Source organism: Nomia melanderi, chromosome 1 (genome assembly GCF_051020985.1).
Source record: "Nomia melanderi isolate GNS246 chromosome 1, iyNomMela1, whole genome shotgun sequence".
Taxonomy (NCBI): Eukaryota; Metazoa; Arthropoda; class Insecta; order Hymenoptera; family Halictidae; genus Nomia; species Nomia melanderi.
In genome coordinates this window covers 21638807-21653500 of record NC_134999.1, presented here as the reverse complement: position 1 = coordinate 21653500, position 14694 = coordinate 21638807, and the positions used below count along the sequence as shown (strand labels likewise).

The 14694-nt window shown below is 52.5% G+C and overlaps 2 protein-coding genes across 5 annotated transcripts in view; both read right to left on the bottom strand.

Annotated features, from left to right (window-relative positions):
- tinc (transmembrane protein tincar) overlaps window positions 1-14694 on the bottom strand; it is a 34413-nt gene that overhangs the window by 16791 nt on the left and 2928 nt on the right. Inside the window, exon 1 of one of the 4 annotated variants that reach the window (XM_076369377.1) lies at window positions 8363-9114. The exons of the other annotated variants lie outside the window; for them this stretch is intronic. The gene's annotated coding sequence lies outside the window, so the exon portion shown is untranslated. Of the gene's footprint in view, window positions 1-8362; window positions 9115-14694 lie in introns of those variants that run through there. 4 annotated transcript variants of the gene reach the window in all.
- Window positions 12278-14667, bottom strand: Nemp (Nuclear envelope integral membrane protein). Its single transcript, XM_031976418.1, has 7 exons — window positions 14646-14667; window positions 14334-14443; window positions 14027-14249; window positions 13774-13940; window positions 13551-13666; window positions 12481-12642; window positions 12278-12398 (listed from the first exon to the last, which is right to left on the bottom strand). The coding sequence occupies exons 1-7, from the start codon at window positions 14665-14667 to the stop codon at window positions 12278-12280; spliced, it is 921 nt and encodes a 306-aa protein (XP_031832278.1).

Sequence of the window (14694 nt, the reverse complement as noted above, 5' to 3'; positions counted from 1 at the left end):
GAATTACGCCGAACGACGATTCACAGACTGATCGCGTCGCCGTTTCCTTGACGAAGCGAGGCCATTCCTCTGCGCGAGTAACGCCGTTCGATCGTCCGTTACGCGTCGCGGGTCATCTGTTACGATACAGGTTGATCCTCCGGCCAGAGGTCTCCAGCGAACGTATCGCGACCCGATCGTTTCGAAACGCGGAATCGGCCGACGCCGCGCCGTCTCGTGGAACGTCGCGCGTCGGTGCATCTTTTATCGATTCGTCGGCCGCGCCACGTTCTTCCGTATATCGATGCTGCTGGATCCGAGAAAAGGGGTACGCGAATCGACGATACGATAACAGAGGAACGGCCGCGCATTTCCCTGCAACGCTACGGGAATGTTTCTTGGGTACGCGCGACGCGCGACGCGTTACGCGTCGTTTCTGCCCGGCTTCCCCGGCGAATCGATAGAACCAGGCCCACAGCCGGTGCTCGGAGGACCAAGATTCTCTCTTTCCCTCGGAAGAAACTGGCGCGGCGCGTTTCGAGACTGCCGGGTTGCTGCGTTTCGATCGACGTCGATGACTCACGCGATTCGGGAGCAGAACGGGAAGGGATCGAAGATGGTTTCGAGGTTTTCTCGGGGTTTTCTCGGTGACTCACCGAGATTCACCCTCGTTCCGATGTTCCGCGGCACCGACAGCCGTCATTCGCTAGTCGCTACACGCCATCCGCCTCCAGGCATAGAGCCAAAAATGCCTGTGTTGTCGTTGCCGATGCGTGCCATTGCCGTCGCTGATCGCGAGATGGCCGACTCGGCGCTACACCTCCCGACGATCAAAGCGGAGCCGAACGAGTGCTCTTTCAATTCAATACGCAGTCGATCGAATTCCCACCGAGCGAACCAATTAAACTAACTCGATGGTATTCATCGAAATTTCCTCTCCTTCGTATCGCTATTCAAACGGATCGGAAAATCCGAGCGAGCAGACCGAGAATGAATAATACTGCTGATCGATGCAACTCGCCTCTCCGCCGTTCAACGGTTTTTTCCAGTTTTCCAGGGCTTTCCGCAGTCCGTAATAAGCAGCATACTGCACGAACGCTTCAATGGCGTTTCCTTCTTACCCGGCAATAATGAGAATGGCAACATAATCGTTCGCATTTCGCCGAGTACCGTGTCCCGGCCAGCGGAAACGAAGCGGCAAAAACGGCCCTGTCACGATCGGTTGAGACGCATCTAATGCTAATTATTTTGAAGAAATCGTGGGGTTCGCGTCCGCGAACTGTAGAGAATATCGGGTAAAAATCCAAAGACGCACCGACAAATCGGCGAATCAAACAGGCGTGTATATTCGGTACACAGCCGTACGTACTTTCGTTTCCTCTCCCCTCGCGGCCGTTTTGCTCCCCCTTTGCTCCCCCTTTGCTCCGCTTTTGCGCCGCGGATCGTTCCGACGGTCACCGACACGCGCTGCATTTCTCTCTTTCTATCTGTCTGCCTGACTCTCTACCTGTCTACCTGTCTGTCTGTCTGCCTATCTCTCCGACTTTACTCGTCGCCGCCTCTCTTCCAATTCCAGTCTCCTGATTCTCTCGTTTCCCGTTTCCCGTTTCCCGTTTCCCGTTTCCCTTCTCGTTCGCGTTCTCGTTCTCGTCCTCCCATTTAATCAATACCCGATACCGCACACCGAAGCTAAACACCGATGCGACACAAATGGTTTCCGCGCTGCGGTACGTGTATACGATTAACAAGTACGATTAGCAAAGACTCGAACCCCTCTATACTGGTAGCAGGTTAGGTTTCTCGTTTCTTTGTTCCTCCGTAGAACCGTTCCGCTTTTTTCGACCGAGATACGGCGGAAGCAAGAACGCGCGTCCGAACGATCAGCGAATCGTTGGACAAACTCGAGAATAGCCGAGTATCGTACGCGTACCGTGTAGCGCAGACGAATCGAGCGAGAGAGAGAGAGAGTATCCGCAAATGCGATCGAGTTTTATCGGCAGCTAAACGGAAATTGAATTCGACTACGAGTCGATACTCGTCTACGAATCGTGCATCGCCTTGGCTCGTCGCGAGCAAACAAACGAAAGCCTACGGATATACGCGCGATTTCATACCGACAGCGTTTACTTAGCTCCAACTTTCCATTTATCGCTCCGCCTATCAGACTCCTTCAACGTTTGCTACTCTTTCGCTTTCTCCCCAGCGTTCACGGTAATCCCGACTAAAATCCCAAAATGATTGCTACTCGTTCGCCAGACTAAAAATGCGGAACGAAGACGGATTCAAATAATTTCTACGACACGCGGAATATCGACGAGTATCCGCGTAGAACGGACTCGGACGATCAACGGGGAAAACGGAAAGTAAACCGACTGCGAAACCGAATGGAGCTGTGCGGACCGGAGGAGACAGATGATCCGAAAGACCCTGCGCGGATCGGAAATGTCGTCGCCGTAATCGCAGCTGGGCAACAGGCTGTAAAGAAAAGAAGGAGGAATGGAAAGAGGGCGGAAGCAAACGGCGAGCGAGTATCACCAGAGTGCAACTTGACGCGAGTGTGCGGGAAAAGTGTGCATTCGGAAGCAAACGTTTCAGGGCGGGGGCAGGGGACGGAGTCACTCGAGCCATTGTGCGGTGTGCACGCGTATGCGCCATTACGCATCGCAGGCTCGACTCGGTACCAAGCGACTATGCGACGATAAGTATCTTTTCCAGGAGGTAGCGACAAGTATTCGATTAGTGTACGGCTGTGGCGTTCAACGGTTGTCTCGGCCGACTTTCGTCTCCAACTTACCAGCGGACGCAAGTTCCGTCCATTGTTTGTTCCTAGTCGGCACTTGTTACGAACGCCCGGTTCAAATGTAATGCTCAAGACTGCATTCGCTTCGAGGGGAATAGGCGAACGGTCGTTTCGACGAAGACGGTATCGATCGAAACCCATTGACCAGTGACTCGCGAAATACGGGGTAGAAAGCCTCTCGAACCTTGGCTGATTGGCGCTTTCGCGCATTGTCGCATCCCCTTTTCGATGTATTCGATCGTTGCTCCAGGGTTGCGATACTCGCCGACCGATGCACTCGGGACAAATGAATGTACGAAACTGAATACGCGGACCGGCGAAACCAAACGACCACCGGTCAAAGGGAAATTTCATTGACGGGAGTCGAAGCGGTCGCCGGGAAAGCACTTTAGCTAATTGGCTCCCGGTAAATCTGATTAGACGAACTCGACGAGTAATCGGGTGTGTGGCGACAAATCGGCGGCACGCTCGAGCATCGAGAAGGTATTACCCTTATGTATCGGGTATATAGGGTGTCGTTCGAAAGCGAAAGCCGCGCGTAAACCGCCGTTTGAAATCCATCGACGATGGTTGACCCATAAGTCGCGTGTAGATGCGTGTAAACGCGTTCGTGCAGGCATTATGCAACCTACAACCGTGGAAATCGAAAATCTCCATCTCGCCCGGGAGGTCGGGCCCGACTCGGCCCGGACCGATTGGAATTTCTCATTCCCGAAGTTCCGTGGATTCCTAGACGACGAACGCGTAGTCGAGATGAGCGTATTCTATCGGAATCGAGGTACGATTCGAGAAAAATGCGAACGCGAGCAAAGGGACGCCAAGGGACGCGACGCTTCGCAGCGAGATTACAGGCTTTGCGGTTCGGCGTCTCCGGGAACCAAAGGGGACAGAGGGAACTGACGTGTAATTTGCAGAAAATTAGTTCCTTTGAGCGGCACGACGGTAAACATCGGAGCCACCTCGCCCCTTGACCCAGATTCTCGCGTCACTGTCAAGTTCTCGTACGATTATAACGCAGCAGTTAACAGCTCGACCACGCGGAAATCGCACCGCGTTCATCCTCCGTCTCGAGGCTTCGAAGCAGGGATGCACGCACGCGTTTGACAAAACTCCGGTGGTAGCTGCGAAACGAACGACTCGGGAGTAGACGTAACGGGCGCGAGCGAGATGGACACACGGCGATCGAGGGAATTTCAGTTTCAATCGTTCTCCGCTTACCTTTAGAAATGCAACATCGGCGATCGTTCGGACCGAACGGTGGATCCTTGAGATTCTTTCGATAAAAATCACTCGTCTCCATCTGATTTTAATGGGATGAATTTGGACGATCCAGTGGTCCGACGTTGGTCAGAGTAAAGTGAAAATGATTGAAAATCAAATTCCCCTTGCCCTCTGCCCCCGAGTTCGAGCGGTGGGAGAAGGGTGGGGACGAGTCGTGGAAATTGAACGGTACGGATTTCAGTGAAAACCGTGCATCGCTGTACACGTATTTCGTAACGAGGATATTTTTGTCAATCCCAAGGATAAATAACGTTGCGTTTCGCGTCGAGGTCCTTCGCTGTCGCGACAAGAGGATCGCGGAAGACCTCGAACGGTAGTAAACGCGACGGCGCTCACCGCTGCAGCGAAAATCATGTGCACCGTTAGTGCCCGATCGAGGAAACGGTCCCTAACCGGATCTTAACGAGTGGCAGAAACTTGGTCCCATCGACAGGAACCGGCTCGTTTGCGCGATACATAAAGATATTCGCGAGATCGCATCTCATCGCATCGCATCGCTGCGTCGCGTTAACGAGCCCCAGTCTGCTCGACGATCTAAACACGCTCCTCTGCAATTAGCCCTTTCGAACTATTTTCGTTTGTTTGCTTTGCGAAACTTTCGAGAGGCTTCCGTGTCCCGTTCGTCCTCGTAGAGGAGCGAAGCGCCCGTTCGAGAAGTCGTCGTCGCGAAACGCGAAGCGAAACGACGGACGATGTGGTAGGCACGAAGAATGTAATGCAATTTCCGCGTGTTTTCCGTGACCGTGTCCAATCGTGCGGAGAAATATAATTCGTGTCAGTAGCCTACCGCGCGAGTACGCTACCGCGAGCTATTCCTCGGTAGGGGTAGAACGGCGGGCGTTTCGTATCGATCGGTTAGAAATAGCGTTACAGGTCAGCACGCAACTTTTCGCGTTAACCGGTATCGAGCGTTCTTTGAAATTTCAGCGGCAGGTATCGCGCCATCGATTCGTACGGCTCCTTTTCTATTCTTCTTCTCCGCTTGTCTTTTTCCTTCTCCTCTTTTCCCTGTTTTCCAAGTTGATTCGCGCGCCGTCGAGCGCGCCGAGAGCGTTGCAAAGTAGCGGAGGAAAGGAGACGAGGAGAAAGGAGAAGCGAACGGGTCGGCCGGTTACCGAGAACGCGAAACCGGCCTGGCATAGGATGCGCGATAAGTGTCGAGTTACGATAAACTGCTCGGAAACAATGGAGCTCGCCGGGGTAACGTGCTCCAAAGTACACAGCCAGGTTCGACTATCCGGTTACCGTTGTAACGCTATCGTACCGTACGTGCGAACTCTAGCTCCGCGGCGACATCGCAGAGGCGACCGAGCACGGAACCGTGGAACCGTGGAACCGCGGGGAACAACGGAAGCGAGGCGAAGCCTTCCGTCGTCTAGCCGTGCGATCGCAGTTCGGTTTCAGCCTGTAATAGGTTTGCTCGTTCCGCGTCACTCGTACGACGTTTATCGACGTTGGTGCATGTAGCCTGTGCGCGACACACGCGATGTATTCGATAAGCGACAAGACGAGGACGAGAACGAGGACGAGGACCACAACGAGGACGAGAACCGGGGCGTGGGCGTGGGCGTGGCGGGTACCGGCCGCGCTACTCGAACAATCGCTTCGAGAAAACCAGGCGAAAGGACAAAGGAAGTAGAAATTGCCCGTTGCAGCGCGCGTACCGTCAACCGATGCTTCGAAAATCCGATGCGAGAGTATTCTCTTCCTTTTTAGATCAACCTTATCCGCCGCTTTCCGAATATTCCTCTCATTCGCAGGGTTCGAACACGACCGCTTCCTATTTATTTGCCGGTCGGCACGAATATCGAAACGGTAAACGCAACGCTCGTAACCGCGGTGAAGCTTTCTTTGCGACGGCTGCTTCCCAGCCGAACCCGAGCAATTTCATTTACACGTGCAATCACGATCCGGATCTATCTAGCGTTGCGCATCCGATCGTCGGGTAGACCAGTTCGATGTTCGTTACGCAGACGGTAATAGATCGGTGACGTCGCTGGACATGGAACGAACCCCGACCGAGAAAGTTCGCGACGAATAGAAATGCGATTAAAATAGATGAGAGCCGGGCGTACAGGATCCGTTGAAAAGCGTAGCGTCGCGTCCCATGAAACCGGAAAGCAACGACGCGTGCGGCGCGAATGCACCGCCGCGCGATAGAGGATCGTGGAAACCGTGGCACGAATTCAAAGCGTATACGTATCGCGAAGTGCGCCGCACGACGTACGACACGCGACACGCGACGCGTTGTATACGGGTAAATGGATTGCTCGCAACGCTGCGCGTCGCCCTATTTCATCCTCCGTCGATTCAAATAACGCGATTTTACCGCCTCGCATCCGCGAGAAACGTTCCGCCCTTCGGCCAGCCTTCTCACGTTTGTCTCGCGTAAACGCTTCACCGTTGGTTTTCGGCGGATTTTGTGAAACGGTTCCATCGGTTATCCGAGTAAAATGCGCCTCTACGAGGCGGCATCGAAGAGGCGAAGCGCGAGGCAGAGCGCAAGGGAGAGTAGAAAGGACCGCATACCTGTGGAGCAGGTGTTCCATCCAAGACCGGCTTTTCGTTCTCTTTCCCCTTGCGTGTATACCACTAACGCGGCTCGCTTGCAACGCCTTCGACCAAGGTACTCTCGTGTAGTACACACGTATGCTAGGTACACCGGTATAGCATTGTTTATAGCTCGCTCGCTTTTTTCCCCCTTTCCCGCATCCTCGCTTCCTCGTCGGTAAATTAGCTCGCCGTGAAACGTGCGCGTGGAAATTTCGAACGAGCGGTTCCTCTACCGAAAAGATCCACGGCGGCGAGGGGTACGCTCGGCCGACGATCCTCGGAGAAGCTGGAGCGCGGCGTGCAATGTTTTCGAGCACCGCGTCGCGGCTTCCTTCGAGTTTCAACGATAAATTTATCCGAAAGGGAACCCTCGCGGTACCTCTCTCCGTTACTCTCGGTTCGACGAGGGTGAACGAAACGACAAAAATAACCCCGAAGGTTGCTTCTCTCCGCCAATCCAACGAATGCGTAATTACGGAACGCTGCATCCGGCTTTCGAGGAACAACGCGAGGACAATGAACGCTTTTTTCCATCCGTTTCCCCCTTTTGCCCCTTTTCCCGAAACATCGTAAATCCAGCACGAGTGTTCGGTTTCAACGACCGGCCGGGAGGGAACGGTACTCGTGGGGAATGGAAATATCGGGACACGGCGAGCAGCCGATTCACGCGCTACCGGCGAGATAGCGAGGAATAGGGAGCACCCGCGGGCCGAAATCGCGTCGGTCGTTGCTCGCGAACCGTTACCCATCGAATCGGCATTCCGCTCGACCAGTTCGCTAGGAAATTCGGCAAATTCGGTGTCGCTGAATCTAGAAAACCGTGAACCTCCGATCGGTGGGCTACGCGGCTGTCGAGTGAACGCCGATACGATGGGTTTCGCGAACAGCGAGTACGGTGAAACGCGGGGCACGTGCCACTAGCACAGCACCAACAATTATTACGCAACACGGTGACGATGAATGAACCGGGAGAAGTCGACGATAGGTCGACTTTCACGGGAACGTGCCAAGCCAATTACCGGTCGGTCTTGGATCGGGGTTTGCACGAATGCACGCGTATCGCCGCTCCGTTCGTCGACGCGTGGAAGCGACTCGGTTAGAAGCACGCGAGTCCATTGTTCGGGAAAGACCCGGCAAAGGTTAAGCGACGACTCGCACGCGTGTACGAGAGCCCTTGGAAGGCTCGCTCGCTTCCGCGTTTCGCAGTTGGATTAACCGATTTACCTTGGAGTGTTCGGTAAACGATTCGCACGCGCGAACGACGCTCGCCGGAGCTGCAACCTGGGTTGCGGGAGGGAACGCGAATCCTTCGGCTCTTCCATTTCCCGATATTTCCCAGACTTTCCCGATTTCGCCGAGCTGCGAGAGGAACAACCGCGCACGATATTTGCAGGTTCCTCTCGTCGCTACGCATCGTCATTGGTATCGACCCGCTGGAGAAACGCGTTGCCTCCCGCGATATCTGCTACGTTCGAGGCTCGAGGGTGTTCGTGCCCGTAACGGTAACGAGACCGCTCGCTGGAAAAATCTTCTCGTCGGAGCACCGATCATCGATCGTCCCGGAGAGCCGCTGTTCAAAGTCGTACCCGTCCATTGATCCGCTTAAAAATGGAGAAGCGGCCCCGTTTCCGCGATAGCGGCGACCACGAGAGCCGCGTTCGTTTCCGGAGTCGGGTCGATCGAACCACCGGTCGATTCGAAACGCGAGTATCGACCGGCTTTTCGATTACGCGATGCTAGAGCTCTCACCTTTGTGTTCCGGGCTCGGGTGAAACGAGGTTCCTCGGGAATTCCAATGATCTGGGGGGGTCCTCGGGAAAAGTCCTTTTCGATTCGGGAAATCAGCCCGCACTCGGCATTATTCTCGCCTGCCGTTCGATGCTCCTTCCTCTTCGATGAACCGACGAACCGTCAGGACGAACCGACGAGACGGTGAAACGTGTCGCGTCGCGTCTGCCCGAGAGAACCGCGTGTGTCGCACGCGTGTTTACGTCGGCCGAATACGCGTAACTCGCGATCGCGCGGCGACACCACCACCGTTCGGTAAGCACTGTACTAATCTTCCGCGTCTCCTCTTGGCAATGATTCCTCGTTGCTCCGCGTGGCAATTTCTCATGTCCGTTCTCTCCGGCGAGCGGCCGGCCGGGAGGCGAATCGCCGCGACGCCGCGCGAGTCCTGTACGCTTTCGATCGAGACTCGCGAAAACACCACGGGGACGAGCATTCGCGAATCGTTTCGAGATAGCTGGCGACGCGTCGGGAAAACCAGGGTGCCTGCTCGGGGAACTGCTCGAGGCACGGATCCGTGAGTCGTGAGTCGTGAGTCGCGAATCGCGAGAACCGGAAATCGGACGAGCGCAACCACGGCTAAGGCCGCAACGCGACACGGTGCGGTGTTGCGGTGAACGTCCACGCTCGCTCTGAAGAGCCCGGCGGCTCGAGCTCGGTAACGCGCACCCGCGCACTCGCGTCTCCCATTGGCCACGAGCCGGTCGCCGGCCACGAGCCGCCAGCCGCCGGCCACCGACCGTCCACCATTGCGCACCTTCCCCACAGCAGGGGTTCTCCTCGCGCCCTGGCAACCATCCCTTCAACTATTTTATCGACGTTCTTTCTCTTCTTTCTCTCCTTTCTCTGCTTTCTCTGGTCGTCCACTGCTCCATTCGTTTAGTTCTCGAATAACAGGTACGTTTACTCGGTTACCGATCGATTTCCCCTGAATACGTTTCACGGGGAAACGAGCGAACCGAAACTCTCGGAGATCATGTAAACCGAGTAACTGCCTTTAATCGGGGACTCCCGTAATTGCTTCTCCGATTCTCTCCGTTTCTTCGGCTCCTCTATTTTTCGATCCCGATAAGCGTTCCTTGGTACGCGACGTCGAGCAGATGTCGCGAGACGTTCGCGAATTCGAAGGGTACGCGCGTGAAAGCGAGAAGTAGCGTAGTTTCGTGAACAAACTCCTATCGTTCGAGCATGCGGCCAAACATCGTTTCGCTTCAACTTTTTCAATTTACGAGTTCCGCCGTTCGAGAGGGCCTAACGAATATACAGAGCCCTCGGCTCTCTTCCTACGAATAGACCAATAGAAGCGTTGCCAGTTTGATCGTAACGCGCGGCGCATGCACGCCTTCCATCGCAACGTCCCGGTAACCAGCCTCTTTCGTACCATAAAGAGGAACGACCTAACCTGGAAACCTAAAACTACTACTTTTTACCGCGATTCGATTAGGTGCTCTCGTTTACTTTATCGTTTCGATCGTTTCGGTGTTTGCGCCGGTTGCGCTCGTCGGGCCCGTTGGGCTCCGAAATCGGAATGATCGGACCGAACGAGCAACACGCGTACACGTAGTACTTGGCGAACATCGAGAGAGCTGGAGAGGAGCCAGAGCGGATTTTAAAGCCTAGAATATTTCTCCCTATTATTACTATGATTTCCTATAGAATCGACATAGTTGCCATAGAGTCGACGTCGCATTTGATCCCCGGTGGGAGACACGGTTCACGGCCGGCGTCCCTCTAGAGCGAACAAGCTGCCAAATCGGACGGGCCGAGCGGTCGGCGATTGAAAAATCTGCCAGCAGTTTTTAGTTACTTCTCGCACAAGCTCGAGGGACGAAAAGGAAGGAGCGACCGGTCAGCGGACGACTCGTGCAACTAGTCGGCAGATGGCACGCGTCGGGGCCCTAGCGGCTTGGCCAGACCCTTCGGGTGCCTCGAGACCTCGAGAGGACTCGAGAGGGACCCTCGAGGTCAGTCCTTTTTTCTTCGCTTACCGTGCGACCGTTCGCAGACTGAACCCTGAAAGAGGCAACGCACGTCTTTACGGGCGCGCATCGATACGTTACACGTACGTACACATCGATGGCGGTTCCAGCCACGAGATTCGCGGCGATACACGAGTACCTACTTATACTCCTAGAATTCCCATCGATGGTAAGTGGCAAGCGAGGAGATCAACGATAAGAAAATCGTGGCTCGCCAGTCCGACGATCGATTCCCGAATTCTTAGAGGAAACACGTCGGATCGAATACGCTGAAATTCCGAAATGTTTCGCAGAGAACCGCAAAGAAAATCGAATCCGGACGGTCCGAACTCTCTCCGATCGCCACTCTCCGTTCTCCTTCGTTCATACCGCTTCGAAGAGCAGGTGCGCCATGCATCACGGAAAACCAGTCTTTTTCTTATTGATCTTGCTTCTGCTCTTTGGACCGCCAGCAATCCCACCTGCCGATCACGTGGCTTCCTCGAAATTCACGAGCGAAGTACGATTTATTTCACGATCTAGCACGATTACCGTCGCGCGAACCATTTCGCCTGACTCTCTCGAATGGTTCTTTCTATGGGCGATCCATCGTTCAAGATGACTCCACGCGTTACGCGTGCTCGTTGGGTCCTCCCTCGATAACGCGCGACACTCGATATCTCGCAGCAACGGTCACACGGTCGCCAGAGACAAGAACAGAGCGAACCCCCGTAATTTTTTCTCGTGCCCCCGTAGCTCCTAATCTGCGCGCGTTCCGTAGCAATTTGTAATCCAATACCGTCCACCGAGCGAGTACCCCGAAGCTGCGAGTACACGCCTCGATCACCGATACCGAAGCTTTTCGCAAGGTGTGGACGATCGATGACCACCTGCTGCCGGTGTTGTTTGCCGGCTGATGACAATTTGCTCGAGATCGGTGAAAGCAAACGCATCGGTCCACACCCGTCGACCGGTCGATGGTACGGCCGAGAAACATTCGAAGAAACGCCATCCACCCGAGACACGTCGATTCAACGAAAAGTCCTTCGTAAATCAAACAGATCGGAATCGAGCGAGTATCGTCGAGCAACCGCCGCTGCGGGCTGTCCAAACCTTTCACCTCGCGGTTCACCAGGGAAATGGAGGACTCGAAGGGTGTCGACTCGCGTCGATAAAATGCCGATTAGCTGGCAAGCGGAAAAGAAGAGAAGACCGAGGCATGAATCGAGCTAATCCGACAGCGCGGATGCACGCGACGCGTTCGCGATTCTTCGCGCCATGAAAATTCGACTCCGCTTCGAACCTCGAAACGCTAAGACAATGAAACGCGTCCCGCTTCTACTTTGTACACGCATCGAGCTGGAAGCGATCAAAGGGAGGAGAGAACTCCGATGATTACCGGCGATTCGCGTCGCCGATGTACAAAGAGTCTCTCTTCCTTTTATTCGCTTCTCATTCGTTGACGCATACACGGCTCCTGATGTTTCCCTTTACTTTCTATTCGGTGACGCGGTCGATTCCCGTAAGCGTTCTCGTTCCGAGGGAAAAACACAACCGATTAAAACTGCAAATGCATCGAGTCCAAGTATATTCTCCCAAAAATATAGTGTTGCCACTCTTACATTTCCTCCGCCGAGCTTCTCGATATTTTCGAAGTACAGACTCGAAAGTATCGATTGACCTTCCAAATTGAAATGCTAGCTGCGACGTATTTATTTCGTCGGCCGGAAGAACCCGCGCATAGAACCGCTGGTACAACGGAGCGACCTGTTCGATCGAAAGTATCGATCGACCTTCCAAATTGAAATCTACCTGCGACACGTTTATTTTGTCGGCCGGAAGGAAAAGCCGCGCACAGAATTGCTGGGACGACGGGTCGACTTGTACGATCGAGAATATCATTATCGGAACTATCCGATCAAAAATCCTCCTCGTCGTCCGTGTATTCGTATTCCTCTACGATCCTCGTGATCTCGGTGTCGTGCTCTTGTACTTCGTCTTCCGACAAATGCGATTCACCTTCCATAAACTTGGCGAACCTAAAAAAACGCGAATTTCAATGGAAATATTTGCGGTGCCGGTCGATCGTTTAGTGCCGTTCATTTCTTCTCGCATAATAACCTTACGGGATCCTTCAACCTTAGAACGGTCTTCCAAGTGTTACATTCTGGACTAGAGCAGTATTCTTTGAGCTCGATCAACGCTTTGTTCGTTTCTCTCGCACCTTCTTTGCGGTACTGATCTTCCGTTAATAATTTTTTCCTTTCAGGAAACATATTCTTCCTGATTGCAAACACAACCATACATGTAACATGCACCTACTCTAATTGCTACGATCGTCGGTATCCATATTATCGCGATACTATCGCGTAATATTATATCGTTGTACAATAGCAATCGCAACACCGCTACTATTACTACTACTACTACTGCTACTGCTAGCACGACTATCGCTACTCCTTGAAACCACGAACTTGACACGAACAGAGACACGTTTCCCGCGCTTTCCAATCAAACGAACAGAGCCTAGAGCTACGCGGCGCGTAAGCGAGTACTTCCGCTCTACTCGCGCTGGCATTCGCGATCGAAAAAGATATTGCATCCAAGATAAGTATAATGGTAATTTATTCGATAGAGCAAAGATACAAAATGCAATCGGGTAGAATCCGTAAGAACAAACGTTACAGATTTGACATTTCGATACAATTATTGGGAATGAAGCGAAGTCGAGTTTGTAGAACCGAGCGATCGGAAGACCGGCGGAAAAAAGTTGGCGAGTCGCTATGCTCGGAGAACATTCCCAACGACGCTAGAGCCGCGGCATTTGATCAGACTTACCAGTAACTCCTTCCTCTGCGGATTACACCCACGGGGAAATGATAAAGAAGAACATTTAGCACGCAACAGAAAAAGGATGCTTCACGGAAATAACTGCTGTAATAGATTGCTATCAACCCTCCTATCTAAATAAACAGAACGGGTGACAGATTAAATAAAACTTGGGGGATTTGTATCGTCGCCGAGATAACTGTAAATGGAACTGTAACTGTGTAGTCGGTAGAATGAAAACTGTAATTATAACTGTACAGACCTGCAAAAACCATTCGATAAGCTTTTTCGTTTTCGTATTTGTAACTGGACCGAAACGATAGCAAATTACGAGGCTGATCAGAGAGGTAGCCAAGATGTACCAAGTCAGCCACTCTCGGTACTGTACCATAATCAATTGCCCGTTATCCCATAACGCCTGAATTAAGTACAAGCTCATAGTCCAGCCAGTGGCAACCATCACGTACATCATTTTGCCCTTTGAATGCATAATAATATCATATGTATCGATTAACGCCGCAAACGACGATCTTCGAGCGAGGGGAGGGAAAAGAAGAAAGAGGAGAAGGAAAGCAGCCGACGTACCTTTGGCAATAGTTTGCTAATGACATAGACTAATATTATAATTGACGTTGTAATTCCAAGCACGACGCCGCACAAGTAGTAAAATAAAGGGTTTCCGCTTAATTTTCGTGCAACCCAGAACGTTATGGCGCCCAGCACCATCAACGATAATTTCGAGCTATCGACACCTATGGACGCCAAACAGGAGCAAAACTGATTTCCATTTCTCATGAATCGTTGTATTATTTTCCACCGCAGAGCAGTCGAGACTCACGTGTTTGCGTCAAGCTTATCATATACTTGTGCGAATTCGAAGGTTGCACGTATACGCCGATACATACATCCTCGAACGGATTTATTTTAAATTTATTACTTCTCTTCGTGCCAAACAGATTAAACCGCCAAGATCGCTGATTGTCCTCGTGCTTCTCTATCACCTGTGCCGGACTTGTACCATCGTAAAGATCGTAATTATCTAGATTCGTGCTCAAGTGCATCTATAATGATATAGTAGAATCCTATGAATACACGATACACGATATCTTCGCGGTCGTCTGACGGTTATTTCGAGTTTTGCTTACTGTTAAACTCCTCCACAGATTTATCAAATATTTCGTATTCGCGTTATGGCAAAATATCTGTAAGCCTGGTTTGTCGTTTTCGAAAACATCCTCCACGCTTAGGAAGTGTACTGAAAATTCGATCGAAACAACGTTAAACGCGCCTGTTCAAACCCGAATCTTTCGTACAGTACTTTGAATTTCACCTATTTCAACGTCCCTCTAGCTACGCGTATCAATTCGTTGCAGTCTACTTAATGTTTACAATTTTCGTTTAGAAATCGTGCTCCTCTGTGTCGCGTAGGTACACGTCGAAGTAGGTACCCTACATACCTACATCCTCGTACCTAATCATTGCCAAAACAAACTGGCTGCAAGTATG